Source organism: Lingula anatina, chromosome 2 (genome assembly GCF_051362555.1).
Source record: "Lingula anatina isolate TDL-2025a chromosome 2, LinAna3.0, whole genome shotgun sequence".
Lineage (NCBI taxonomy): Eukaryota > Metazoa > Brachiopoda > Lingulata > Lingulida > Lingulidae > Lingula > Lingula anatina.
Window position 1 is genome coordinate 44,350,636 of NC_141768.1, and position 26,749 is coordinate 44,377,384.

General features: G+C 39.1%; 3 protein-coding genes across 3 annotated transcripts; 2 read left to right on the forward strand and 1 right to left on the reverse strand.

Annotated features, from left to right (window-relative positions):
* The first annotated feature begins 4,555 nt into the window (after positions 1 to 4,555).
* On the forward strand, positions 4,556 to 7,472 carry LOC106164072 (actin, adductor muscle-like). Its single transcript, XM_013541863.2, has 2 exons — positions 4,556 to 4,804; positions 5,997 to 7,472. Exons 1-2 carry the CDS (start codon positions 4,679 to 4,681, stop codon positions 6,999 to 7,001), a joined length of 1,131 nt encoding a protein of 376 aa, XP_013397317.1. The 5' UTR covers positions 4,556 to 4,678; the 3' UTR covers positions 7,002 to 7,472.
* A 2,625-nt stretch (positions 7,473 to 10,097) lies between these two features.
* On the forward strand, positions 10,098 to 23,278 carry LOC106173726 (uncharacterized). The gene is made up of 8 exons (XM_087004394.1): positions 10,098 to 11,063; positions 14,065 to 14,253; positions 14,722 to 14,805; positions 15,179 to 15,377; positions 17,057 to 17,595; positions 21,151 to 21,388; positions 21,948 to 22,106; positions 22,368 to 23,278. The coding sequence occupies exons 1-8, from the start codon at positions 10,619 to 10,621 to the stop codon at positions 22,525 to 22,527; spliced, it is 2,013 nt and encodes a 670-aa protein (XP_086860520.1). The 5' UTR covers positions 10,098 to 10,618; the 3' UTR covers positions 22,528 to 23,278.
* Positions 23,279 to 23,545: 267 nt separating this feature from the next.
* On the reverse strand, positions 23,546 to 26,735 carry LOC106164074 (DNA sliding clamp PCNA). Its single transcript, XM_013541866.2, has 6 exons — positions 26,335 to 26,735; positions 25,512 to 25,609; positions 25,196 to 25,263; positions 24,853 to 24,997; positions 24,313 to 24,486; positions 23,546 to 23,974 (listed from the first exon to the last, which is right to left on the reverse strand). The coding sequence occupies exons 1-6, from the start codon at positions 26,553 to 26,555 to the stop codon at positions 23,895 to 23,897; spliced, it is 786 nt and encodes a 261-aa protein (XP_013397320.1). The 5' UTR covers positions 26,556 to 26,735; the 3' UTR covers positions 23,546 to 23,894.
* Positions 26,736 to 26,749: the final 14 nt, after the last annotated feature.

Consider the following 26,749-nt stretch of genomic DNA (forward strand, 5'->3'; position numbering starts at 1 on the left):
GCACATCTGATACATCTGTTCCTTTTCCTCACGAACAAAACTATGAGGATTCTCTACGCAATAAACAATTCCCATGATAGAACACAGATTGCCCAATGTCATTGGCCCTGAAAACATTGGCAACCTTGGCAGAACTGAAACTTTTCCAATTTGGAAATTTCATCAATTTTCTTAAACGCTTATATTAGTAACTATGTCTGTTTAAAATATTGAAGAACAATAACAGGCCTTATAAAATTATACGGCGTTTTCGAACTCGAGCCTAAGAAGTGTGACCAAATAATCCTGGGTTTAACTGCTGAGTGGAGAAATTATTTAATTTTACACAGGTATGTTCATGGTGCGGGGCTACCTCTTGTTCTTAATGTTTATGAGACTTATAACACCCGCTCTGGCGGTCTTCGTAGTCTCTCAAAAACCCTTCTGCAGAACGCCTGTACAGATCGAAGCCTCTTTTGGCAGCCTCACTACTGAGTAGTGATAAACATCCTAAAAACTCCTTTTCTGATCTGTGCAAATCTTCGTTTCTGTAACATTTTCAAGTATATGGTTAAAACCCTAGCACATGCGTTTATGCCAGTCAATTGGGCGTGGGCAAATCAGATTAATCATATTGATATTTTAAGTGTTGATTGATATAAACACTTTTCTAATAATAGCTCAAACGGGATTCCTTCTTCAGCTTGAGAGAAAACTCCTGCTGCAGCATCATGGGAATCGCTATGGTCCATACTCATACATGTAGAACATAGTGTAAATTTCTAATTCTATCTACCTTTTTTCAACAAGAACGAAGGTGGCAGAAAAAAATTATTTTAATAGCTGAATACATGCACTTTTCGAACACCGTATCCTCGCGGACAAAGGTGCGTTGAAAAAAATTCCCAGTCAATGAAGCAGTTTAAATAAAGAGTAATAATCAGCACATCTGAACACCCAGAGCTTCAGTATCCCAGTGTCAAAACAAAGAAAAGCAAACCCATGCTGTAATCCTGGTAATACAGTACTTCCAGGAAACACGCTGTCGTCCTATGCTATATTACAGCAGGTGCGTGAAATCCACGTATTTCCGGCAGCTAGACAGTGCGTGTCTGAATAGCCGCGTTGTTCACCGAGGTTATCAGCCTCTGGTTCTTATTTTGTCTCTTTAAGGCAATTTAGTGTGCTGACTTATTATAGAAAACTATGCAACTTCGTTAAAACGCAGGTCACACTATTTCAAAACGTACGGTAGTACATGTAAGTGATTTGATCACCTGTCCTCTAGTCTAACAATAATTTATTTGAGCTGCTAATTGAAGAAGGTATCAATATAAAAAAACACCGGCTCTTTTCCAAACTCGATGAATTCTTTATTCACTTACTTCTAAGTCATGATGCTGATCATTGGCAAGGCAGCGTAAATCTCAAACAAAGATCACTCAAGATAGCTAATAATACAGATAATACTATATACATTTAATTACATTGAATACCGCGCTGTCAGATGTGCATTGCTTATTTTCAAAACACCACAATCCGGAAATCTTTACAAATATGAAGCATTATGTGTTGCTGCATTCTTGTTTATATTGAAATGGGTCTTTTAGCGTGCTTACATTACCCTATTAGTGATGAAAATGATTGATACATGTACAGACTTATGTTCTGGCCTCATCACAAGCTTAGTTCATCGGTGTTTTAGTTGGAGAACATTTTCAAGGCGAAATTCTGATAATAATGAATAGACTGAATGTGAGGGGTCCAGACAGCTTCATGGCTGCATTTTAGGGAAATATGCCATACGGTAGTAGTGTGACCTGGTGTACCCCTTTATTGATAGAAACAAAGAAATATTTCGTAAAATTTGAAGACACGCAGTTACTGAGACGCGGACTAGTTAGCTGTTAATAAACAAACATCATGATGGCATCTTATACTCTCTCAAGTGACGATATGGAAAAAGCGAAAAAAAATCTTACTCGAGGAGAGTAAAGAAGGATGAAAGAGATCCCACATAACTACATACCAGATCATGCATGCAACAAGAATTGTAAGTTTTCCTTCAATGCGATGCACTATGCTGGTGTATTTATTTACAAATTCATGACAAAATTGGACATTTTTATAAATAAGATATCCTTCGCTAAACCCTAGGATTCAAGATAGCTTAACCTTAATTTTAAGAATAACCACCACACAATAAAATACCTTCATTTCTTATACAGCAGTCTATGAAAATTATCCATTTAGTTTCCAGAGAATGATTCTAAGATCACTAAAACGCATCTAGCCCAGGTGAATCAAATTCTATAGCCTTTTATGGTATGGTCATCATTTCATGGAATGAGGTTCAGTACCTGTAGGCAGATATTCGATGGACATAGTTAGAACCTAAAATAAATGAATGTATTCTTTATTGATTTTATATATAACGAGCAATCAATCATAACACCAGCAAGCTTCACTCCTCAGGATCTGTATTAATATAAAAAAGCATCTGAACCCCCCCGCCCCCCCCATCCCCGCCCCCTATATCAGAGGTCACTGGAAGTGACTGGAAGTGATCTCTATCATAAGAGGCGTGCTGATTAGAAAGACTAATTTCCAGTATTCCTTGACTTTCCTCCATCCATTCCAAAATATTCTAATACAGGACGATACATTTTATCTAAAGGTATATATTATAATTTAAAGCTCATAGCTAGGCTTTCAATTAAATTTAGTCCAACAAGTGAAAAGCTGTAATATTAAAATTAACACCATTTGAAAAATTATCTCTTGTGAAATATCAGCTAAACTGAGATTGATCGTCATTATTTTAGATCTTACTTGTCAGTTACTAACTACGCTTTAATAGCTTCAGTATACCGTAAATATCATACACTTATTACAGTGTAACATTCTGCAAGATCAACCAAATAAACAAAACCGTACCTTAATGCACCGGGGTCGGTCATGTCGGCACTAAGCGTCTTAAACAAGTGTGATGTCTGAGAAATTAAACCACGATGAAGGAGAAATAAGGAAAAGAATGAGTTTTCTCAATGACCTATTTCCATGAAACGTCACCATGGTAACGGCTTATGCGTTACCATAGCGCCCGAGTAGCCTAGGAGCTTGCCTTATTGGAGAGGTTTGAACGTCCGAAATAGGTGATCTACTCGTCTGCTACCCAGGTAACTTTGCGCGCGCCGTACCTTGCCCTCCGTGAGCGGCGGTTACCTGTCGGGAATGTAAAGCGTCCAAAGCGTCTGTATTTGGTGAAATTAGTAATTCGGCACCCTGCTAATCCGCTGGTGAAATAGCTACTCTTACCACAGTCATATTTTATTCACTGCTTGAATAGTAAAACCATGATGTAATCTTTATCTGATTCTTCACAACGACTACTATTTCAACCTCTACTGCGTTTAACCCTTGCCGGATGAAGATATAGAGTGAATGTTCGTCACTGTCGTTGCATACACATTTCCCTGGTATTTTTCAGCAATTCAATTCAACATGAAATAAATAAAATGCATTCTTTACATGAATTAAAGCAGAAATAATAGATTCACGACAGAGAATAAAGTTCTGCGGAGTTTTAAGATGCGGAAATATTTTATACTTCTTGCCCATTAAGTCATATCTTTTGAATTTACTGAGCCGCAATTGGAAGTAGTAAAACATCACTAAAAAGTCGGAGTGGAATAGTTTAGAAATAAGGGGGATAGAACCTATGCAGCTTTTATAACATAAAGCTGTCTGCACATTCTAACTCAAGCATATTCTTCCGAAATATTCCAACTGCGATCGCTTGAAAATGTTATCACACTTGAATAAAATTTCAAACGCCAATTCAAAGATGGGTAAAATGACTGGCATTCAATTACGTAATCATTTTCTGTTAGGGCATGAGAGAGCATATTTTTAAAATATGAAATTTTATTAGGAAAGTCCCTACTTCAAAACTCCATTTTCTGGCTGGAGTGTTTGCATAATCAGACAAAGGTGTATAAACAAAAACAATATGGCTGATGATACAATTTGATTCCCAGTGATCGAATGCACAACTTGCCTATTATCCTCTTCTGATTGTCAGACATCAAGTGATACATAGTACATAAAGGAGAATGAGCAAATAATGACCATTAACAATAGCATGTAAGCATCGTTAAATGAATAAGTTCAATACACGTGAATCTCTGGGGATTTCTAATGGTAAGAGGTTAACATTATTCCAATGCCTAAAAGGGTACTCGTACGGAAACACGCATGTTAAGCCTTAAGCTTGAGCTTAACACTGAGAATGTTGACATAATTACCATGGTAACGAAACCCGCTGCGTTTCCGTCCGTCTCTCCCGGCAAGAAAACGGCCCGTCTTGCAGGACCAGATATGGTTTTGATGAGGTGCGCAAATGCTCCTGGGTAGAGGGAAGAACCTGGCTGCAGAAAATTAGGACACTCCTCGCCGGCTTAACACAGGGAACTAATGGGGCCTTCCATATTTGGCACACAGGGATCCATATATGGGGCGTAGTTGTACGAATTTGCCAGCTTTTTCCAGGAAGAAGTGAGCCAGCGAGAGTAAAAAGCCGGGTGCCAGAGGAGCAGTACATAAGGGGCGTCCAGTCAGGTAGACGTGAGCACACATCCCGTGAAAAGCACAGCTTCATTTTATTTCTTGATCTTCATCATCAAACACAACAGTCAACATGTGCGACGAAGAAGTTACCGCTTTGGTTGTTGATAATGGCTCCGGCATGTGCAAGGCCGGTTTCGCCGGAGACGATGCCCCCAGGGCTGTGTTCCCCTCAATCGTCGGACGCCCAAGACATCAGGTACGTACACACAGTAGCTGGGATATAGACCTGGGACCCACAGCAGCTTATTCTCATGGATCCTATAAAATAATATGAGATTGAAATAATAGGAAAAGACCTAATTCGGTAGACAAAATTGTTTAAAAGCTTGAAAGTTCTTGCAACATGTTTCTCGGTGTTCTGAACATTGAAATTATGCTGTTTCTTCGATGTAAAATTTTATTGGTATTCATTTGACAGTGAGACAGATTACTAGTGTCGGAAATTGGGCTGAATTGTTGAAGCATTTTGAAACTTCTCTGAAACCGTGTTGTATTAAACAAGGTCTATTGCAAATTTAACAGAACACAGCTTTCAACAATGCATTCAAAATATTTGATTGGGGGGCAACCCTTAGACCTATGCCTAGTGTGATCTAATCCACGTGCTCGGAGATGGGTCAGTGTATCCCTAAAATGGAATTGTTAGAACTATGGAATCATTTGATTGGCCTGCTACAAATAGTTTACACATATAAGGTAACAGGTGTAGGGGAAATTCCTCTTAACTCAAAACGAGGCAGCAGTAAATTAAAAACAACTTGAGATCGATGACTCAACGAAAGGGTCTTTCTTCAATTCTGTCAGTTAGATATAAACACATCTCAAGCGATTATGATTAACTAAAACATTTTTCTTCAAGTTTATTGATTTCTGCGGCCGTTTTTCTAGTAAAAACCTTACCACCACGCAGATATTTAACTTATTTAATTTATAACTTCTTCAAATGATAACCTAATATGGCCCCGAATTCCTTGGGTCTACAATTTCATCATTTCACCCATATCCCCAGCACGTGGCTTCTTTATTTGGCTACATTTACTGAAATGTTATCTGTCAGTACAACAACATACCACGCGCTTGCCCTGCACGTGTGTGGCGGGAAATTAAACCGCAGTGCCTTATGAATTGTTTTGATTATAATGAAGAAAAAGAAAAAAGGTACCCCTGTTTTGAAATAACTTTTTATAAGAAATTTAGTACATCGTATTTTTGTATATTTGCCCACCAAATCTTTCTGTAGACCTACTTAGGTACACAACAAAATGTGCACATATGTAAGCCGTAAACACAGGGTACAAAAATAGATTACTTTTGCCAGAGAGATCTGTTTCTTTTAAACTACACCGCTTTTATCTTACTCATTATAATGTGTTTTGTAATTGTTTTAGGGTGTCATGGTGGGTATGGGTCAGAAGGACAGCTACGTCGGCGATGAGGCCCAGAGCAAGAGAGGTATCCTCACCCTGAAGTACCCCATTGAACACGGTATCGTCACCAACTGGGACGATATGGAGAAGATCTGGCATCACACCTTCTACAACGAGTTGCGTGTGGCTCCAGAGGAACACCCAGTCCTGTTGACAGAGGCTCCACTGAACCCCAAGGCCAACAGGGAAAAGATGACCCAGATCATGTTTGAGACCTTCAACGCTCCAGCCATGTACGTCGCCATCCAGGCTGTATTGTCCCTGTACGCCTCCGGTCGTACCACGGGTATTGTGCTCGACACTGGTGATGGTGTCACCCACGCTGTCCCCATTTATGAAGGTTACGCCCTCCCCCACGCCATCCTCCGTTTGGACTTGGCTGGCCGTGACCTCACAGATTACCTGATGAAGATCCTCACTGAGCGTGGTTATTCATTCACAACCACAGCTGAGAGAGAAATCGTGCGTGACATTAAGGAGAAGCTGTGCTATGTTGCTCTTGACTTTGAACAGGAGATGGCCACCGCCGCCTCCTCCAGCTCCCTGGAGAAGAGCTACGAGTTGCCTGATGGTCAGGTCATCACCATCGGTAACGAGCGTTTCAGGTGCCCAGAGTCCCTCTTCCAGCCATCCTTCTTGGGTATGGAGTCCGCTGGTATCCATGAGAGCACCTTCAACTCCATCATGAAGTGCGACGTTGACATCAGGAAGGATCTGTACGCCAACACTGTCCTGTCCGGAGGCACCAGCATGTTCCCAGGTATTGCTGACCGTATGCAGAAGGAGATCACCGCTCTCGCCCCAAGCAGCATGAAGATCAAGATCATCGCTCCACCAGAGAGGAAATACTCCGTATGGATCGGTGGCTCCATCTTGGCCTCTCTGTCCACCTTCCAACAGATGTGGATCAGCAAACAGGAATACGACGAGTCCGGCCCAAGCATTGTCCATCGCAAGTGCTTCTAAACTAACTCTGTCTCTAGCTTTTTTAATCAAAATCATCTTTCTTCTTTCTCTGAACTACAGCCCTTTGTGATAATTGGTATGTGCTTCAGTGACTCTCGACGTCGCATCTTTCTCTTCAACATGTGTCTACTCTTTAACGGTAGACTGTGACTTTCTCGGGACAAATGTTAGGTTAGAATCCGCTGGACTGGTGTGTCAAATGTGGACGTAGTATCAATTGTAGATTTCCTTGTCAAAGTGGACTAGATCTGGATAAAAAGGGCAGGTTTTTTATTTTCAAAAAGGAAATCGGCGTAACAAAAAGTAAGTTAAAGAAATGCGTGCGGTAACCTTAAGGTCAAGAAACACAATAACCAAAAAACTTTGAGACCACTGCCGTATCTGTGAAGAAAAAACAAGGATCACAAAACTTTTGTACGATGTTGTAAGTGCAATCTCAAGTTTTTAATAAAATGTACACCTATAACTGTTTGTGCTCTCTTTGTTATTTGTTTCATATGGATATCAGTATAATATTGAACACATAACACTATGGTAAAATAATGGTAATGAATAGCGCGAGTCTATCAATTTTATCAAAATTCGTGAAATTGGAAATTCCTTTATACCAATGCAATATGCACGTTTATATAGAACTACATGCGTTTATAATTAACCATATTTTTAACGTTAATGTTATTCTTCAATATTTTCATTCTACACAGCTAATATTGCAAACTACAACAAGAATAAATTTAAGCGCAGGAAAAGACCACAAAAATAGAGTTTACGCGCTAATATAGCAGACAATACTAGAGTGCCGTTAGACACTGATACATCGTGAATTCTGGTAACGTTCGCTCTCAGACGATCATTGAAACGTGGCCCTTAAAAGGCCTCTTTATTGAAAAACGATCTCTCACAAGGTGAACAAAATCAAGGTGGGGTTCGGGTATTTTTGGAAATATATACCTCTGAATATTTCACATGCTATCTTTATCTAGAGCCACTTATGGCATCTTTCGTAGCACCTGGTAAATCGATCTGAGGGGCGCCACCGTGCTCGTCCTTACAAGATAAGCTAACAAGCAAACTTTTATGCTGAATGAGCAGATTATCAGATGAATCGACAAGTCGCTTAGTCATGAACGATTAATTACGTAGTTTTGAAATTGATAGCGTTTATGTAGAGCGTCTGAAACATGCACCGAAACATGCACTGTAGCCCACATAACAAACAAATAAGGTTGTTTCTCGTAATGATACCAGCTCTTTTGACTATCTTTTCGTCAAAGATACAAACAGTATTTAAATCAACGATATTAACATTGCTAATTGAGAGGTTATAGGTCCGTTTCCTTTTCAAACCCCTCCACTCGCGCAGCACCCGCGAAGACAATATATAGCAATATCATTAATGGCTGATACTGATACCCAGTGATATCAATGAAATCTGTAGTTAAGAACAGTTGTAAGAATTAATTCTTATTACTTGCGCGTCCTCACAAAAGAATATAAAACGGGAGTTAATCTTTACTTTGAGACCTTTTTTGGGTTATTTTAACCCAAGATAGCAGTAGCACTCGTACTCGGCTTAAACAGAGCATTGCACCTGCTTCATGGAAATAAATAGCTTAAATTTTAGATTAACAGTTGCTTTATTTTAGCCAACTTTTATGGCTTAATCCTGAATTTAAGAAGACCACAATTCTCGGTCTTAAGTTTGCTTGTGAAACCCGCCCCTGGGTTCAACGCATCCGCTATGAACAAACGCGGCGGAGTTTCCAAAAAAGGTGAGAAGCCGGTGGCGCCCAGGTGTACGTGTGCATGCCAGACCAATCACTTCATCCACCTCGCCTGCTCCTCAAACCGCCATCTATCACTGCTGAATTCTCAAAATGCTGTAATAAATTCAGACAAACTTGAGATCAGTGCACACGGTGAGACGTTTGCGGCTTGCATTGCTCAATGCGACTCAATGTACTTGGATTATAATTTTTAGTTCTCAGTAAATGTTGTTATTTTGCGCCTTGGCATTCCCTGTATTCCCTGTATTCCCACTATTATAGGGCTAATGGTCGGTACTGGTCATACTGCCCGGTAGTGAGCAATGTATCAATGATCTTCGGGCTCGGGTGTAAATTAAGAGAGTCGTTATAAAGCCAACCTTCAGTTTATGAATAATTTCCAACGGGACTCTTATGTCTTGTAAACTTAGCAAAATCTAAGAAGACAAAAGAGTGAAGGATATGATTAACTTAGCCAGACAAAAATGAAAAGCTCTCAAGAGAGACAGGTGAACTTGAAACCATGGACATAATAACGTTATTATGTCCAAGTTGAAACCAACGTCTCGTCAACGCCGCGACATCGAACTTTCTTTTAAAAATATGCTGCTTGGTTATTTGCAGTCACTCATTTCCTTTAGTGTTGTTGCAATATATCAAACGGCCAATTATTTGATAAACCCTGCTCAACTGTTCTTTGGCAACGGTAGATGTATGGACGCTTTAATGTGATTGCGATTGCTGTGAAAAAATGCAATGCCAGACTAAACCCTTCACGTGTAATGTGATTCCTTTCACACCCAGTAATCGAAATTGGCCATTGCAAGGTGAGTCGAAAAGGCAATATTTAAATTCCATATTTATACAGCAAATAATCGTGCGAGGACACTTAAAGAATAAAGGACCCCAAACAGAGACCGTGCTTTCTATTAAAAGTAACGACCTAGTAAATAATGGAGTCAAAGAGGAACAACAAAAAACCTTTTCAGCACCTCGGTAATAAGTCTGCAATGTTAATTAAGAAAAATACGTCCTTTTGCTTCTAACAACGTAATTTGAGTTGGGGAGATCTGCAGGATTATAGACTTACCAAATTGAAAATGGCATTGAAGTGTGCTGCGTGCCGTGGGGACGGTATCCACGTGTCACGAGTCTAGCGCGAGATGTCAGCGGTTGACGCAGTAATGCATCTTTTTCGGTCTATTATACATGGAGAAAAATGTGAACTCAGGTTTCACTCCCCGAGGGCCTATCTGGTGACGCTGTCTGAGATATGAAGGAGGCCGGGTTGCCATTTTCAAGTGTCTTTACTGCGCACACGTACTGGGCACAGGGAATGTTGAAAAAAAGATAAATGCAGTCGACGACCGTTTTGTGCTGGTCCCGCTCACGCATTTTAGTGTGTTCGTCACATTGACTTCAAAGCCAGTTACGTCAGTCCTAAAATTTTCAGTTGTTTAAAAATATTTCACTTCCCCTGTTAACATACATGGGCCAAATCATGCCCTTTTTTTCGTCGAAAACTTATGATCCCATTTGTCAACAGTGATCGAAAAAACGTGAGCGAATTTGTCATTTTCACTACTTCTAACCGATTGGCCATGTACAAACAATTTTCTGGTCAGCGCCTTCTGGTGATATACATTGAAGTCAAATAGTTTGTTTTATGCGGTGAATGCGGTTCTGTATGACGAATGTGGTGAGGTCTGGTGGCGATAGGAAACCCATTAATTCGATGCGGTCACTGGCGACCGGACTGGGGCCACTGTAAAAACCGTTATAGAAACAAAGGCGAGGTTGTCGCGGACAATAGCTACACGTAGAAGCTGCCAAGGCGTACAGAAAACGGAGATGAGCAACAGACGGCTTTCTATTATTCTTCTGAAGTTGCTGTGTATTCTACACATCGTTCCTTGTTCTTTTGCGAACGGAGGCTTTTACAAGTGCCACCCTAACAAAATTGCAAGCTGCAAACAATGGAGCAACGGGACTTATCTCCCCAACTTGTTCGGTGAGGTGAAACAGGAGGCGATATCGGAGAAGTTGGCTACATTCCTGCCAAAAATCAAGCCACATTGTTCCATGTTGCTGGAGCATTTCGTGTGTTCTATCTACGCCCCGCCGTGCATCGACGGGCTGGAATTTCCCGTTCCTCCATGTAAGAGTTTGTGTATGTTCGCCAAGGCAGGCTGTGAGCCGCTGGTGTCAGCCTTAGACCCGAGCGTGTCCCTTATGATGGAGTGCGACAACTATAGAGATGACACGTTGTGTCTCTCGTCCATGATACAACTAAGACGTAAGTTGGTAAAGAAACATAGTTAAAAAGGTTTTTTTCTTTAGAACAAAGGCGGAGTAGTTGACAAAATTGTCTGTGTAAAATTCTTTTTATCATCTGTCTTCTTTTGCGTGGCGCGTTAACTCCATTACTCTGTATGAATATGTCAGATTATTTCATAAATTCTTTGTTGGTAGTTACTCATGGCTGGCTGACTGGTAGTATGAATCTAAATAATTGGTATGTAATAGAGAGAGAGAGAAACTAGCACAGCATTTATTTTGCTTTCTTCGTTAAGATGCATGGCAGAAGGCGGCAGACGGAGTAAACACAAAACCAGAATTTCAAAATATGTCGGCATATCGACTCAAAAGTAAAAAAAAAACACCTTTTGCAGACCTGAAGTTGTCCTTAAACTGAATGACAGAGAAAGCGAACCGTGATCTGCGTTTCACGTGGTTCCATTAAGCGTCACTTTTTTTAAATCCTTAAACCCGATAACGCTGTACTTCACACAAAAAACACTCTATATACGCCTTAGAGATATTCTACGCTGGTCCTACTTGTTGATGAAGATATTGGACGAGACAGCTAGTGAGTCACTGAAGGATGTCGTTGTCTCAGGAATCAAATCCCAACCTTAACATTAAATCACTGCTATTAGATGGCCTCGGATAATAATTCAAGTTTAGAATTCAGAGTGACAAGTTGACACGTTATAATGAAGTGCACCGCAATATCACATATCCACACGGCATGTCACGCCACTAAGTTAAGTTCATCATATTTTATAACTTTTGGCTATTTTTTCCGTTTCACATTAATAGAGACATTTAAAGAATAGCATTTTTATTACCAAAGTATTTCGAATCGTTTTTTTCTATTTTAAGTCTCAAAACAGAATTACTTAATTAATGATGGTACCATCAGTTCGAAAAGACACCCCCCCCCCCAGGTTCATGCAAAGACTTTAATGGATATGTTTTCCGCAAGGTTGAGAATTTCGGTAACCCTAGAAAATAGGGGTAGGATCCTTATTTAAGATGAATAGGAAGTGGCATGCGAAACATTCAAGTTGAACTTCAACACTGATAATCTTTTAAGGTCAAATTGAGATATCAGTCAGTTTTGTAGTCTGAAAATCTCCTTACAGCTACTATTCATGAACGGTAACTTCATACATGTGCATTTATATTAAAATAGTGAGTGACACTGGGGGTAACCTGAAGTGTCCTATTGATTCATTTTACTATTTTAAAGACGTATATTAGGTCTTATTTCATAGGCCAATTCTTAAAACCCCATTTTTAGTTCTAAGTTTCATGGTTTTAACTCAATCTCGTAATGGAGACAGAGACTGATAGAAATTTAGATATCGTCATTTTCTCAACGGTTTTGAATGATAAAGGAGAAGTGCCTGAAACTTCCACGGTTTTTATCTATATAGAGGTTTAAGGAGCATCGTGTGTTTGTCAGCCAAAATCTCAACCGCCTGGGGCACATGTCTGGTGAGCAGTCAAACTTCCACCGCAAGATTGTAGGGGATGAGAGAATATTAACTAAAGCTGGCGATCACAATGCCTTGCTTGTAGTACTACTCCCGTATGAAAAATGAAACTGACTGCATTCAACTTTAGACTGCTTGAGTTTAATAAACAATAGTTCACAATGCTGCTCTTTGAGTGCGAGTCAAAAGGGTGCTCGCTCGTTGCGACTGCTGTGACGGAAGCACCCATAACGCATTCATACAGACGCAGCTGACCAGAAGAATAATATTAGCAGAGAGAGGAGGGAGGAGGGGTCAAAGAAATGACCAAAAGTTAAGCAAACAGTAAATGTTTTTACCCTTGGAATCTGATCTTGACTTCCAGTTTGGACCCAACTGTCTGCTTTTATTTTCATACACAAAATTTAAACTCGCGGACAGCGTTCTAATCGATGAACGGGGCACAGTCGACACCCTGGGGCGAGTAAACTGAGTTTTAGATCCGATTTCACGCTCTCTGCTGAACGGCTTCGACTCGCTCTATCAGGCAAATGCCTTATTGCACGGCTTATGATATGTTTAATGGCCTTTTTCTTTCTTTCTTTCTTTCTTTCTTTGAAAATTGAGGAATCCTATATGCATATGGTCTGTTAACTCATCTTGACGCCAGGTGTGCGCGTATATATATTTCCCTAAGAAATTCTAAGGACCCCTCAAGCTCACGCTCATTATAATGTAGCATTTTTTGTACTAATACATTTAAGGGTACAGCTTAGGCGTTTTCTTCATCTGACCACCTCAGAAAGGTTTAAAATAGACTCTCATGAAACATCAATGCCTTGTCCGGGTTTTTCTTTTCGACTATTTTTCGTACAGAAAATGGAGTTGTTTCAAATGACAACCGATTTAAATTGAACCAGTAATGGGCTACATTTTCCTATGGAGTTACTATTAGAAAAAAGCAAAATTGCTTGTCGCTACCAATGACTGACACGGTGCGAATACATGTAGGGGTTAAGAACAACAGGATTGATTTCTAGAATTTCAAGAATAACACGTTTCTTCTCTCCTCTCCTCTCTCTCTCTCATCTTTAAAAATCAGATATTTTGTTTAGTAAATATAAAGACATGGAGAGTTTTGCTGTAATACGTGTATGTAGGGCACAGAGATGGAAAAATTTGCTTGGTTTTGTCTCGTGGTGTTTTTTAAACTGTTTTTTCCTTTGGAATATGAGATGGGAGAGAAGGGACTACCTCTGTTTACGAAACCGTTGCATAGCCCCCCCCCCCTTCCCCTCCTCACAAACAAACACACACACACACACACACACACACACACACACACACTCCATTGGCTGTATTTGAGTCTCAGTTCAGCATGCATTTGGATATGATGTAAATTATATTCACAATCGATTGCTATTCATTACAGTAGCATATATATCATTCATTATCCTCTCTTTGTGCACGTAGATAGTCCAAGCGCAAACAGTCGTAAATGCATTTTGTTTTTCTTTACTTTTCCGGACCCTATAGGACCCCACACTGCACCGAGTCCCCCAGGGCCACTTACTCTAAAACCTATAGATTCTCGGACTCTGTTCATATCATGGGAACCTCATAGAGAGCCGGTGACGGGCTATCATCTCTGGACCAAAGGCAAGAAGGGGAACAAGGACCTCATGTTAGGACCCGAGGCTCGAAACTACACGTTGAAGGGGCTAAGTACGCATTGTCAAAATAATAATAATAATAATAATAATAATAATTACAATAATAATAATTTACATGACAGTGAGGTTTGTTCAACCTGAATTTTAGAGATAATTGGAAAATACGAAGGCGTGCTGACAAGAGAAATAAGTTATCTGCATTCTCTGAAACTCAAGGTGGATTTATGTTACTTTTAAAGTATTTTCTCCTCCCCCGCCTTTTTTTTCAATTGATTTTTGTTCCGTTTGACTTATTTTCTGAAGAATCCTTTGTCAAATTTGGATAATCGCTAATGCATCTGTAATTACAGTTTGCCTCAAATATATTTTTAGAAACGCACCAAGTAACCGGGAATCTTTGGCAATTATGAGGACAAATTCTTCAAAGATGAATTTCAATTGCTGTAGACATCTAACAAGAGTCTAAAACAAAAAGAAAGTTTCTAGACTATTATAGATAAGACTTCTTGTTGTTTTTCAGGGCCTAATGCAAAGTATCGAGTGAAGTTGTCTGTTTTTAATGGAGCCGGCGAGAGCGATTTTACTTACAAGAAAATCGTGCTACGTGAGTATTTGTCAACTCCAAAAACACCTATCACGCGTGATTAAGTATTGATCTAAGGATATTTGCACATAGGTCGATTTTGCAAAAAAAAAACTTTGGAACCTTTTAACCAAAATTTAGGTCCACTTCAGTTGAGGATGGTTTAAGAGTTGTGACGGTTTTTCAGCCTTAAGTTCTTTTGTTAAAGCGACACTGCGACTTTTTTGGTTTCCCAACATTTCATCTGTTGAAGACATAGGATACGAGACAAGGAAAGGCACGTGATAAGGCGAATTTTTCTGGTTTTTCAAGACGATAGTTGGATCCAAATTATCCAGTTATTGTGCTTGTGCTTTAGGGCAATAAAAATTGGCACACTTTGTTGTCACCCTAGATCACTGCAGATCCACAGGGCAGGAAAAGCCCAGGTATGGCTTGGATCCATCTAAGGATATGGTGAGGAGGTCAGCAGGATATTCCTTCTTTATTCCAGTTGCCCTGTATTTCTGTTTAAAACCGTTTTTCGCTTTCATTGCCCTCCCAGGTTTATTTGATAAAAAACAAGTGCACAGTTTGCTTACGAGTTCGGAAAGGTTAGTAATGCAATTGCAATGTTATTCATTCGTCACTAGAAGTTTCCTGGGAGGAAACCACATTGCATTTGAATTTTTCACTTTTCCAGACATTTCCATGAGCAACCTGTGCGCTGGGTATTTATCGAAAAAATAACGGGGCTGAGTCATATACTGACCTTTATTCTGGGGCAAACTTCTCACAGACAATATTTTTATAGATGAGGTCCACGACGTGCTATCAATATAACTGGCAATAATAAAACCTGGTGTTCATAGACTTGGGCATACGTACATGCACCTGGCTCTACTGTGAGCGCTAATGTTGAAATACAAAGGGCAAAACAGTTCACGGACATACGCCGTTTGAATTAGCAATACTTCCCAATTGCACGCATTACCAAAATAATTGGCAGTGCCATCAAAGCAAATAATCTAGAAAATTTCCTAATATCAAAGCAAAACGGAAACTGCATAAAACTGAGTTGAAACAAAAGGAAAACAGCTATACTAAACAGAAACGTTATATGGTAAAATCTTGGTCCCAGAATGAGACAACTATAATATTTGTTTGTTTCTTTCTCATAATGGGAAAGTATTGTGGTGAAATCTTGAAACGGTATATAAAGACTGATCCTTCTTTCTCGTTGCATTAAAAGATATCTTTTTAAAAACAACAGAAAAGCCCTTTTCTCTCATAACAGCACGCGAGAGACATTTAAAAATAAGAATGAAAAAAAATTCGAAAATTTACTTATCTGATGCATTTGTTTCGCCCATTATTTTCTTGTGTGGTTACACAGTCTGATTGTGTACCCTTAATCGCAGATGCATTACGATTGTGTTGTAGTTTATTATGTGATTATGTGATTCTTTCTTCATCCAGCATTGATGCGAGTAAAGGTGGCGTGGTTAAACAGCTATTGTAGCTTTTCCTATATTCAGTATCAGTGCCTTACGTAGAAATTCCCTTATGTTTGTCAGTGCGTGCGCGCAAGCGTGTGCAAGAGGATTTTTGCATCGACGAATATGTGTATTCGTATACATGTACAGCTATTGCGAATGCAATTATATGCGAAATGTGAAAGGGTGTGTGTCAACAAACATTACTGAGTGCGCATGTCGGGTAACATGTTTGTTGTTGACCATAACAAATAAAAACACGTGGCGTAACAGTTGGTAAAGTGTTGGAAATAGTTCTTTTTTGAGACCCAATTCCTTTAATTTGATAAATATCGGCGGCCCAATGCGTGACTCACCTTCTGTTAGTAAAATCTTGGGAACACTTACACAACTAACAAGTCCAGTTGGTACGTGTTTTTGCACCAGTGCATCGTAAAAGTCATTTGCTGTCGAAAAAAAATTACCCACGGAGAAACTGCTCTGTAACTCAATATTTCAATGGTTTTACAATTGTACTTTGTGCTTGTTGTCTGTCTATGCAGCAACGTGAGATCATCTGCACTGATTTAGGGCGCTATTTATTCAGTAATAATAGCTCAGTAAGATTCTGGCCGGGAGCAAATCGGAACCGCGTGTATCAGAAAGAAGCAGTCGATCTAGAACCCTAGAAGGTATATAAATACGAGCTGCATGGACAAACCCGCGTTCTATTCTTAACCGCTACGTGGTGAGTTTATTTGGCTAGTCTTCTTAAAGAGAAGAGAGCCCGGCTAAAATCAACTTTCGCTTTAAATAAGTAAAAAAAAACTGAGAAAGATGTCGAAGAAAATATTCTGCTGTGCGGTTCTCTGGTGCGGTTTGACAATAGCTGCAGTGTCGGCTGTCAGCTACCAGTGCGAGGAGACGAAAATCCCAATGTGTATGTCCTACACCAACAAGACTATTGTGCCGAACGTGCTGGGTTACACTAGGCAGGACTATGCGGCTTTAGAGCTCATCTTTTTCGAACCTCTTGTGAAGATGAAATGTTCGCCCTACCTCCACCGCTTTTTGTGCGGCATGTACACACCGATGTGCGACCGTTACGGCCTGGCCGATAAACCGACGCCTCCCTGTCGGAGCATCTGCCGTGCGGCCAAAACCGCGTGCGAGCGAGACATGTACAAGTACGGGATCGTGTGGCCGGAGAACTTTAACTGCGAGAGTCTCCCGGACGATATAGCGGACCCTATTGGTACTCGCTGCGTTGGCAAGCTGGCCCTGATGATCCCTGGGTTGGGGTTAGGTATCATGTCACGCCAGGGGAACGGCAATGTCCAACTAGAAGAAAAAGAGGGTGAGTTTTAACCCCCCCTCCCCCAGCTTCAGCGGGCCTGAGGTGGTAGCATGTTAAACTGGTATCCTGGTGCTTAAAAATGCGTTGTCAAAACTACAGGTGATGTGACTTGCATCTCCCATCCCAAATTTCGACTGAGTGTACTATCATATTATATCGATGTAAGTCATAGTCTGTTGTTGTTGTTTATTCATTTGTTTGCAAAAAAGGTTATGTTAAAGAAACATTTAGTTAATCTTTAGCGACGTATAGAAAAACGTCTGGAAAGGAAAAATAATGTAAAAGAAATCTTAATAAAAAATAATAGTGAAGACCGATTGGGAGATTATAGGCCTATTATTCACCTATCGAGGTCAGGTCTTATTTCTCCCGTGCACCTTTGACAGTGGTTCGGCTAGGGTCTCTGTGGTGACCTATGTTTCTTTTACATTACATCTTAATTGAAATAAAACTATGGTTAATTTGTATGAGAAATAGCCTGGGCCATAGCGTGCTAACCGCAGTGTTTTTGCTTTTAAAAGGTTACACGTGATCGTGCGAATTCACAACAACTCGCTGGAGACATAAGTTAATACCCTGTAAATTTAATCATTAGATTTTAAATCAAAACGTATGTACTCTGGTAAACCTCTAATTTGACGAACAGAAACTTGGCATAGAAAGAGAAAAGGCAGTGAGGTAATGCAAAGTCAGCTGAAACATTTGTGATTCATAAATATTTTGGTTATGTTCGACCTATATTTTACAATTAGTGTTTCGAAAAGCTTATTTTCGATTATTTGATCATAACGATTGAACTACGCAGAAACCAGGTTAGATTTCTGTCACTTAAGACGATGAACATTGATTTTTTACTGGTCACCATTTTAGGAAAGGGTGCACTTTTTTTATCAGAATGCCCAATCAATATTATACATGTAATTTGCTTCATAGGTCTTAGGTGGAAAATATCTCCATTAAGATTTTTCCAGTCGCTTTCAGTATAATCTTACAAAATTTTATAAAGAAACATGGCGTAAGTATTTATGCTCTCTTCTAGTAACAGTGAACAGTAGTACTGTTTCTATTTTAAAAGACATTTGACTTTTCAACCAGGGACAGACTTCCGTTCCTATAAACTTGATTATCTGGAATAGTTTAGTATAATCTCTTGCAGACAATTTGCAAACGAGATTGTACACCGGAAGAGTAATGTTACTACAGCGAGTTCCAATATATTCTTTCTGTTAGTGTGCTGTATTTAGAGAAATAAGGCACATGGGCCGTGGAACTACGCAGGATTTCTACTTAACACAGCGAATAACTCATTTATGTAATTTTCTACTTAAAGTGTAAACCTGTGTAAAGTTTTATTTTTGGTAGCATTGCCACTGTGATGCTGCACGACCCTTGTTAGTAAAACTAGTACTTAAAATTAAGTCTTTTAAATAGAAAATTGATGGCACAAAGCTCGAATTCACAAATAGCATCTGTAAGAGATACTCTTGTACATGCACTGCTGTTAGTTACTCCGCAAGATTCACAGTGAATGATACAGAAAAGAAATAAATGTTTTTGGCATATTAACAAAGTCTGTAATTTTAAAGATTATTATCCATTCATTTTAGGTTAGAAAGGACAATTGAAGGATTGATTAAAGAATTGCTTCTAACACTCTAAACACCGAGTGCAACTACCGCCCTGTGAATGTACGTCCCGCGTGTCACAGAGTGCTTTTAATCCAGAACACAGATCAGGCGGTGCGTTAAAAGTGAACAAAAAGACAACTGTAATGCGCAAGAAAAAGAAAAGTTTAACTACCTATTGGGTATTTCAATCAGAGAGAAACTTGCTAAGCCTCGCCCCCGCCACAAATCTTGACCAGAAAGTCTTTGTGCTGTGTCAAATCTCTTAAGGTGCTTTCCCAGAGATTTAGATCGATCTAAAGATTAAGTTTTAGATCGACCTAACTCCCTGGGGGTTCAGGCTAAATTGCAGTCAGCCGAGCGGACACCATAGTTAATTACCCCCTTACAGCTTTTAGTAGGCGGGACAGACGCTTAAGCCGGCCAAGCTGACAGTAATCTAGTGAGACTCCCCACAGGGATAGATCGATCTAAAAATCTATGGAAATGGGGTGTTAGGCGAAGGTCCAGTAGTCATACAATCGCCAGAGGTCAGCGTGCAGAAGGAAAACATTTTCCGTAGACAAATAAACTTAGTCTGGTTTCTGATTTTCCTGATATCAAGTCCAGTGACCCATCGTCTAGTCTTGATTAAAAGTTTACCTTTGCAGAGACTTTTTTGCTTTTCACGTGTGAACCACCACGTGTATTTGGCCTCATAGGCTCTATTCAGAATAGGGGACTGACTGTATGGCGACCCACTACAAAGCTTGCTGTCTAATCCGCAAATAGACATGAATAGACATTCCGTGGGGAAGTATTCAAGTGGGTCGGCCATATTTGACCCTGGGACTAGTTAGTCCCCTATTCTGAGTGGGGCCATAGGACCATACTCACACAACTACAGGGTGTTGATGGGACGTGAAATTTAAAAAATTAATTTACATGCCTGGTCGAATGTTTCGCCAACCGAAAATTGGTCTTAGCCGAGACTTCTCTGATCATAGCCGACTAAGTTGAAAAAAATTGAAGGCCATCCTACCTCCATTTTCGATGTTTTACTTTCGCCACGGGGGCTAATTTTGACTGTTCTGACATTGATTTTTTACTGACGGTAGTAACAATACTTCAATAAGTACTTCAACTTCATTTTTTGTGCGCCAATTTTTAGCAAAACTCTAACAGAACAATATGACAAAGCCGACTTAACGTAGTCGGCTGTCCACGTCTAGTAGTCTCCGCTAAAGCCTGTAAATTCAGATTGTTTAAAACAGTTCCCAGGTAATACTACCTCTTTATCACATGCACTCAGGTGGTAATGCAACTAACGTACTACAACACATCGTCTGCAGCAGCTCGACAAATTTGACACCAGAGACGAGAGAAATCAGTGTAAACCAGCAAAACATTTCCCAACCTATTGTATTGTGATTAGTAATACCCAAGCGATACTAATCTAATAAAAACTTTAATTGTATTGCAGCCAGATTCAGCGCTGGTGTTCACGTCGATAACATGCACCGGTACTCTCTACGCGTGTGTACGTTCTTTGAACAAAGCGTCTGGAACTTTATCCCAGCTGCTGCTAAAAAATTACGAAACATTGCATCAAATCGCGATTGTTTTTAAACATTAGGTAAAATTTGAATTGATTGTCTTCATTTCATACACGGCTGAGTGAACTTGGAGTTGTTCAACAAGGCGTAAGGTCGGCGAGAGTATATAACAACTAATCTGGAGTAAAGATGCTGTAGATCTAGCCCCTTTCTAGAAGTTAATAATCATTTCACAATGTTCTGATGTAGGCCTATGTCTCTCCTAGATGGTTGGGAAAATGGTGTTCTCAATGCAATGTGACTATCTTGCTGACTTCTTTAGGAGAAAGAGAGAAAAAATCAAAATGATAAAAGTAACAGACATTATTTACACCGATATTTAATCTCTTCCCCAGCCGAGAGCGAAAAGAAAGAAGAGCAGACGATAACCAGCCGTGACGACCCCTTGACGGCAACGTCGCAAGGGCACAACCACCTTACTCACGATACACACGATCCCAGACCGCATAATACTCTCGACAAAAAGAACGGCATCTCCCCGCGCCGCTACGATATCAAGGAATATGGAGAACCGTACTACTTTAGTGGCTGGGTGGATGTACAGGGTCAAGGAGCGGCCAACGACTACTGCAGGTATACAGGGGTGAAACTAGTACTTTGATATATGAAAATAGCTAACACTGCTTTAATGATGCACTGATGAAAATATTTCCACATCTTTCTCTGTGATGTGCCCAATGAATTATAACTGCTTATTTCATTACCCTTTTTAGTACAAAAAAATTTAAAAAAAAAAAAAAAAAAGAAGAGACTGAAATCAATTAAGAAGCGGCAAAATTGTTACGAAGGGAAAAATCTACTCTAAAAACTATAAAATGTTCTAGCCATAAAACTTACTCAAAAACATGACAGCGTCGTGTATATATAACGGTACTCTTAGCCTGCCCTCTGATATCATGCCCCCCCCCCCCCCCCCAAATACTTTACAAAGTCACCCTGGTTTTCAACATATTTGTACATGTAACAGACTACTAACACACGCTGTGGTCAGAGAGCACTCTTTGCTTTATAATCATACTAAACAAATATTTCCCGTTAAACAAAAATTATGTCCGACATCGAATTTGGTTTGGGATTAACTTCTCATAAGTGAAAACAAATTAAACTGAACTGCCTTTTTTTTCTTTTTCAGAGTCATCGGGCGTGGCCGCTCCAGCTTTCTGTCATGCGCACTGGCGGGCACCCACAGTGAAAGACATTTCTACGTCTCGGAGAAAGGGTTCAACGTCGGTTGGAGGGATACCTGGTTTATGAGGGACATGGACGACGATGGGAGAGACGATTACTGCAGGTTTAAATATTTTGATGTTTTTTATCTTGTTTAGTTTTGATCACAGAAAATGGTTAACAAGTTATATGTACTCCTTCGATTTTTAGTCAAAAACATGCTATACTTTATTGCAATCACTCATACATTGGCGGCATAAGATGGGTTGTTTAAGAGATCCAGGCACGGGGCTCTTTGCCTTCTGGTACTTTGATAATACATATCACAATCAGTTGTCCAAAGCAATTGCGTTTTCGCAGCTAATGCATTCTATTTTTCTTTCAGATGTGTTGGGTCAAAAACCCATTCGAGGGTTTCCTGTATGAAGGCAGGCGACAGAGGTTTCTACGGTAGTATTACTCAGCGAGGCAGTCAATACACCTTTGACGTTCCAGGAACCGATAACTGTCACCGCAAGCGAGTCAATCCCTATTTTGGGTTATAAATTTAGATTTGTAACGCCAGAAACATGTCACAGTCAGGGAGAATTTTATTTTTTAAATCAAAGGTTCAAAAATTTCTGTTCTCGGCTTCTATACCCAAGTGCTGTGCACTTTTTTAAAAGGCCGTCTCAGGCTCGATTTGTAAATATCAAGAGCTCATATCTGTCAACACACAAGTTGATTCAAATGTAGCTAATTTTGTCGATTGAGATCCGAGGATAACAGGATTGTGAGCCATTGCAGTGACAAACACTGCACACTTCGTGTTGGTAGAAAACGGACACTTAGGACGTTGGAGGCCTCACGGTTGGTCAGGAAGCAAAGACGAGTTTCCCCTTCAAAGGACCATGGTGCAAGCTTCACCAAAGAACTCTAGACCAAAATTTTGTCTCGACTTTTAGAGTACAAGTTTTGGTCTTTTTCAATTCTAGATAAATGCGAAGTAGTCCACTAGAAGTAACTATTGGCCTTAATTATGTGCCGTTTGTCTTTTAAAACCATCTTATATCTTTTTTTCCTTCAAGCTAAAACGAACTTTTGGACTAATTCTTTGGTAAAACAAGCACATCATTTTTTGTACAAGCAAATGTCTGTATGGACACTGTGAAAAGAAATCTGTCCTGTGAAACTCACATTGGATGACAGCTGAGCAAGTGTCAATCACTTTACAATCTTGACATGGTAGCTATTAGTATATTCAATTTCTATACAAATTGGAAATTTTTGGATATGAATTAAAAGGCATGAAACAGACGTATTTTTAGTTGTGCAATTAATGCAACAATCCAACGATGGGCAAATGAAATTATTGTAGTTGGTCTAAACAGGTCTAATTACTCAGCTCATCATTTTAAAGGATTCCAACCCCAGTGTCTTCAACTCCCCTCACCTCCCGTTCATACCTCATATATTAGTTGTTTTTTTTTTTTTTTGGATAGAAACAAAATTCTACATTCATGAATTCTAGTGAAGCTCACCAGATATATAATGACAAATAATTCACATAGAAAACTATTTAAATATGAGTATATATAAATGTATATTTGCAACTCAATTCCAAGTATTCACTGTCCATAATGTATCCCACAAACTGCCCAGTAAGATCATCCAAACAAGTCCAGCTTCTTGGAAAAATTGTTGCTTCAGTTATGAAATGATTAAATTCTACACTGTACAAAAATTTACATCTAAGACAACATCGGATGACACCAGAAATTACACATAAAATGACGTCCTCATTCAAGGGTATTATGTTATATAATATACTGCATTCACAATATAAATCCTTTCAGTCAGACAGACTGTTACAGACTGTAATAAAATTATTACACTGGTGAGTCATCAAGTCTTCCTTTCTTTCTGGAAGGCTTTAACTTTCTTCTTGATCTTCAATCTTTGGTGCCAAGTAATAGCGGACATGGCCCATATCAGCAATCTTGTATTCCACCACTGAAATCAGAACAAAAAAACGTCACCAATGTTGACCCCTTTCTCAACATAAAGGCCCTACAAGCGAACTGATTGAAAAATGATCAATTTGGTCAAAAAAATTAATTAACAGTTTAACTGTTCACATTTTTATAAATATTTTAAGCATCTTGCTACAATTTATTTACTTTAGAGTGGAACCTTTAAGAACTCAAATTATTCTTAGCTTTCAACATAAAATTTGGTCTATTTTGACAGATTTATCAGTTACACTTCATTAAAAAGAAATATTGTGTGCGCTGTATAAGGACGGGTACCCACTGCCCAGCCCATAGATCTGCCATTTCAAATCAACTTACCTAATGGAATCTCTGGAGACATTGACAGGGTCACTTGATTGGAAAGAGGCGTGGCCTTTGTGAAAAAGTTCAGGTAACGAAGAGCAAAGGTCAAGGTAACTGGCTCCTGCATCTCAATTGTCACAGCTTCCTCTTCCTTGTCAACATTGGAATTCTGCACCAATTTTATGTTACCTTCAAATAAAAATGGATTTTTTAACATCTCCAGTCATACAGACCAAGATGGTAAAATGTACATTTCTCACAAAAAAATAATAATAATAATGAAATTCATCAATTATGTATTTGGTAATACTTATCTTTAACTAAGAACAAGTTTTAGTTATACCTCACCCAAATGACAAACTAACACAGAACAAAAACATCTATTGTTACAGGATGAAAACAAAAGCTCAGGTGGAACATGGTAAAAAATTACCATGACTATGTAATAAATTCCATGCTCATGACTTAGCATCTTGTGATGCTAAATTTACTAACCTCGATCTGCAAAATATTATGAAATTATAATTTTCATTGCTGTGTGTATATTCATATTACCTGTGCCCATATCTCCTGACGCTGAGAATCTCACTCCTTCCTTGGTGCAGCAGATCACTACAGACTCGCTGATTTGGCTGAGGTCGCGGCATATACGCTGGAATTCTGCCGAGGGGAGCTTGATCACACAACTGTAGTCTGTTTCCTAGAACCAATTTTCCTCAATTAGTCCAACAGATACAATTCATAGAGAAGTACAATACACCAAGAAATGCACAAAACATTTCTGCATCAAGTAATATTAAATTTCATTAAACTTGTCATATTTTAAGAGTGTAAGTTAATCTCAAAAGCACCTAAACATTTGGAAAATGGGCTACTGAACAAAATAAAGTTTACTTACTGGAATTCCCAGGTGGTCTCCATCCAAGTCTACCAGTTTCATTTCATAGTCAGACACTTTGTCTTGGTCTGGAACAGAAAAGTACATCATTTGATTGCCAAGGCCTTCCCATCAAATTGACATTTGAAATGCCGTGGAATTTCAATCTGTCTAAGTTCAATGTTTTTCAAATTGTTGATTTATTAACTAAAATATGCATCAAAGTATTAAAGCAAATATATCTATCCAACATGGAGAGATGAATGGACAGTTCAAAGAAAGAAAGAAAAGTGAGCCAGTTTGAAAAACCATGCCTACTACATTTGTAACAACATACTTGGGGATTCAAACATGTATGTGACTGTGTCTGGATTGTCAACAGCTTTGATGGTGACTACATCGTCATTGCCTGCACACTTGAGAATCTTGGCCATGCTGAAAAAGTAAGAATTCAAAACGTCTGAGATTATTTTTAAATATATATTGACAAATAAATTGTGCATTTCTCTTTTTCTTTCTTCTTTTTACACCAGCTGACTATATGTTTTGAGTATTTTTACTGGATAGACTATGCATTGCAAAACACAATGGCCTCTCTATCAAGCAGCCATTATCTGAACTTTGTATTTAGGGCATGTTGATACATATGTTTCACTGCTGACATCAGAAATAAAGGCATTTAATGTTCACTCTTCAATAAAGTTGCTAAGAAAATAACAGGCTTATTTAGCAAAATCAAAACTCAACATTAACTGATGATGGACTTGGCAGAAACGCAGAAAAATTATTTACTAGTACATTGATCTTCATAAGCCAAATAAGATGTCTAGCAGTTAACTGAAATATACAGGGAACCCTGTCACTGTTATATGATATAAACTTTTAATATTTAAGCAGTCTTTCAAGTTTCACATTATTCATGAAATTTCACTTCAAAGGGAAAAGAATAAAGAACTGTATATGTGCATTTGCAAATGATGTCTAATTCTGGTACTAGAAATCAGAAAATGCAGGAATCCTATGATTTTTAACTTTGGTTAAGTTGGACAAATGTACACTTTAGGAGGTATCTGATACTTCCTAGTTATTTCAAACCCCGCCAATAATGTTGTTTACACAAATGTCAAACAATCAGTCTCGAATTAAGGAATTCACAGTACCTTGCTAGGTTGATTCCCAGTGACATATTCCTGTCACATCTGAAAGTGTCGAACCCTTCACTCCTGAGGAGTAAAGACACAAGACTAACGTGAGAACTGTCCATAGCTTGTAGGCTAATGCCATTATCGCTGCATTCAAAAGAGCCATCAGTCAACAAATCTTTGACTGCCTCCAAAACCTTCTTCAGCAAAGAACCTTGTACTAATCTTGCCTCAAACATCTTGTTCTGTTGATATCACTAACAAATAAAAACTTTTATAAGATAATCGGAGTTTCGCAAACTGCTTTAAGTCGAAAATCTTAATTTAACGTCTTGCAGTATCTCGAGATGGCTCCGATGACAAAGGTGCTCTAAAATTCCGCGGGAGACGGCTTCTTCGCGCCAAATCACTTAAAATGGCGGGAACTATTTAT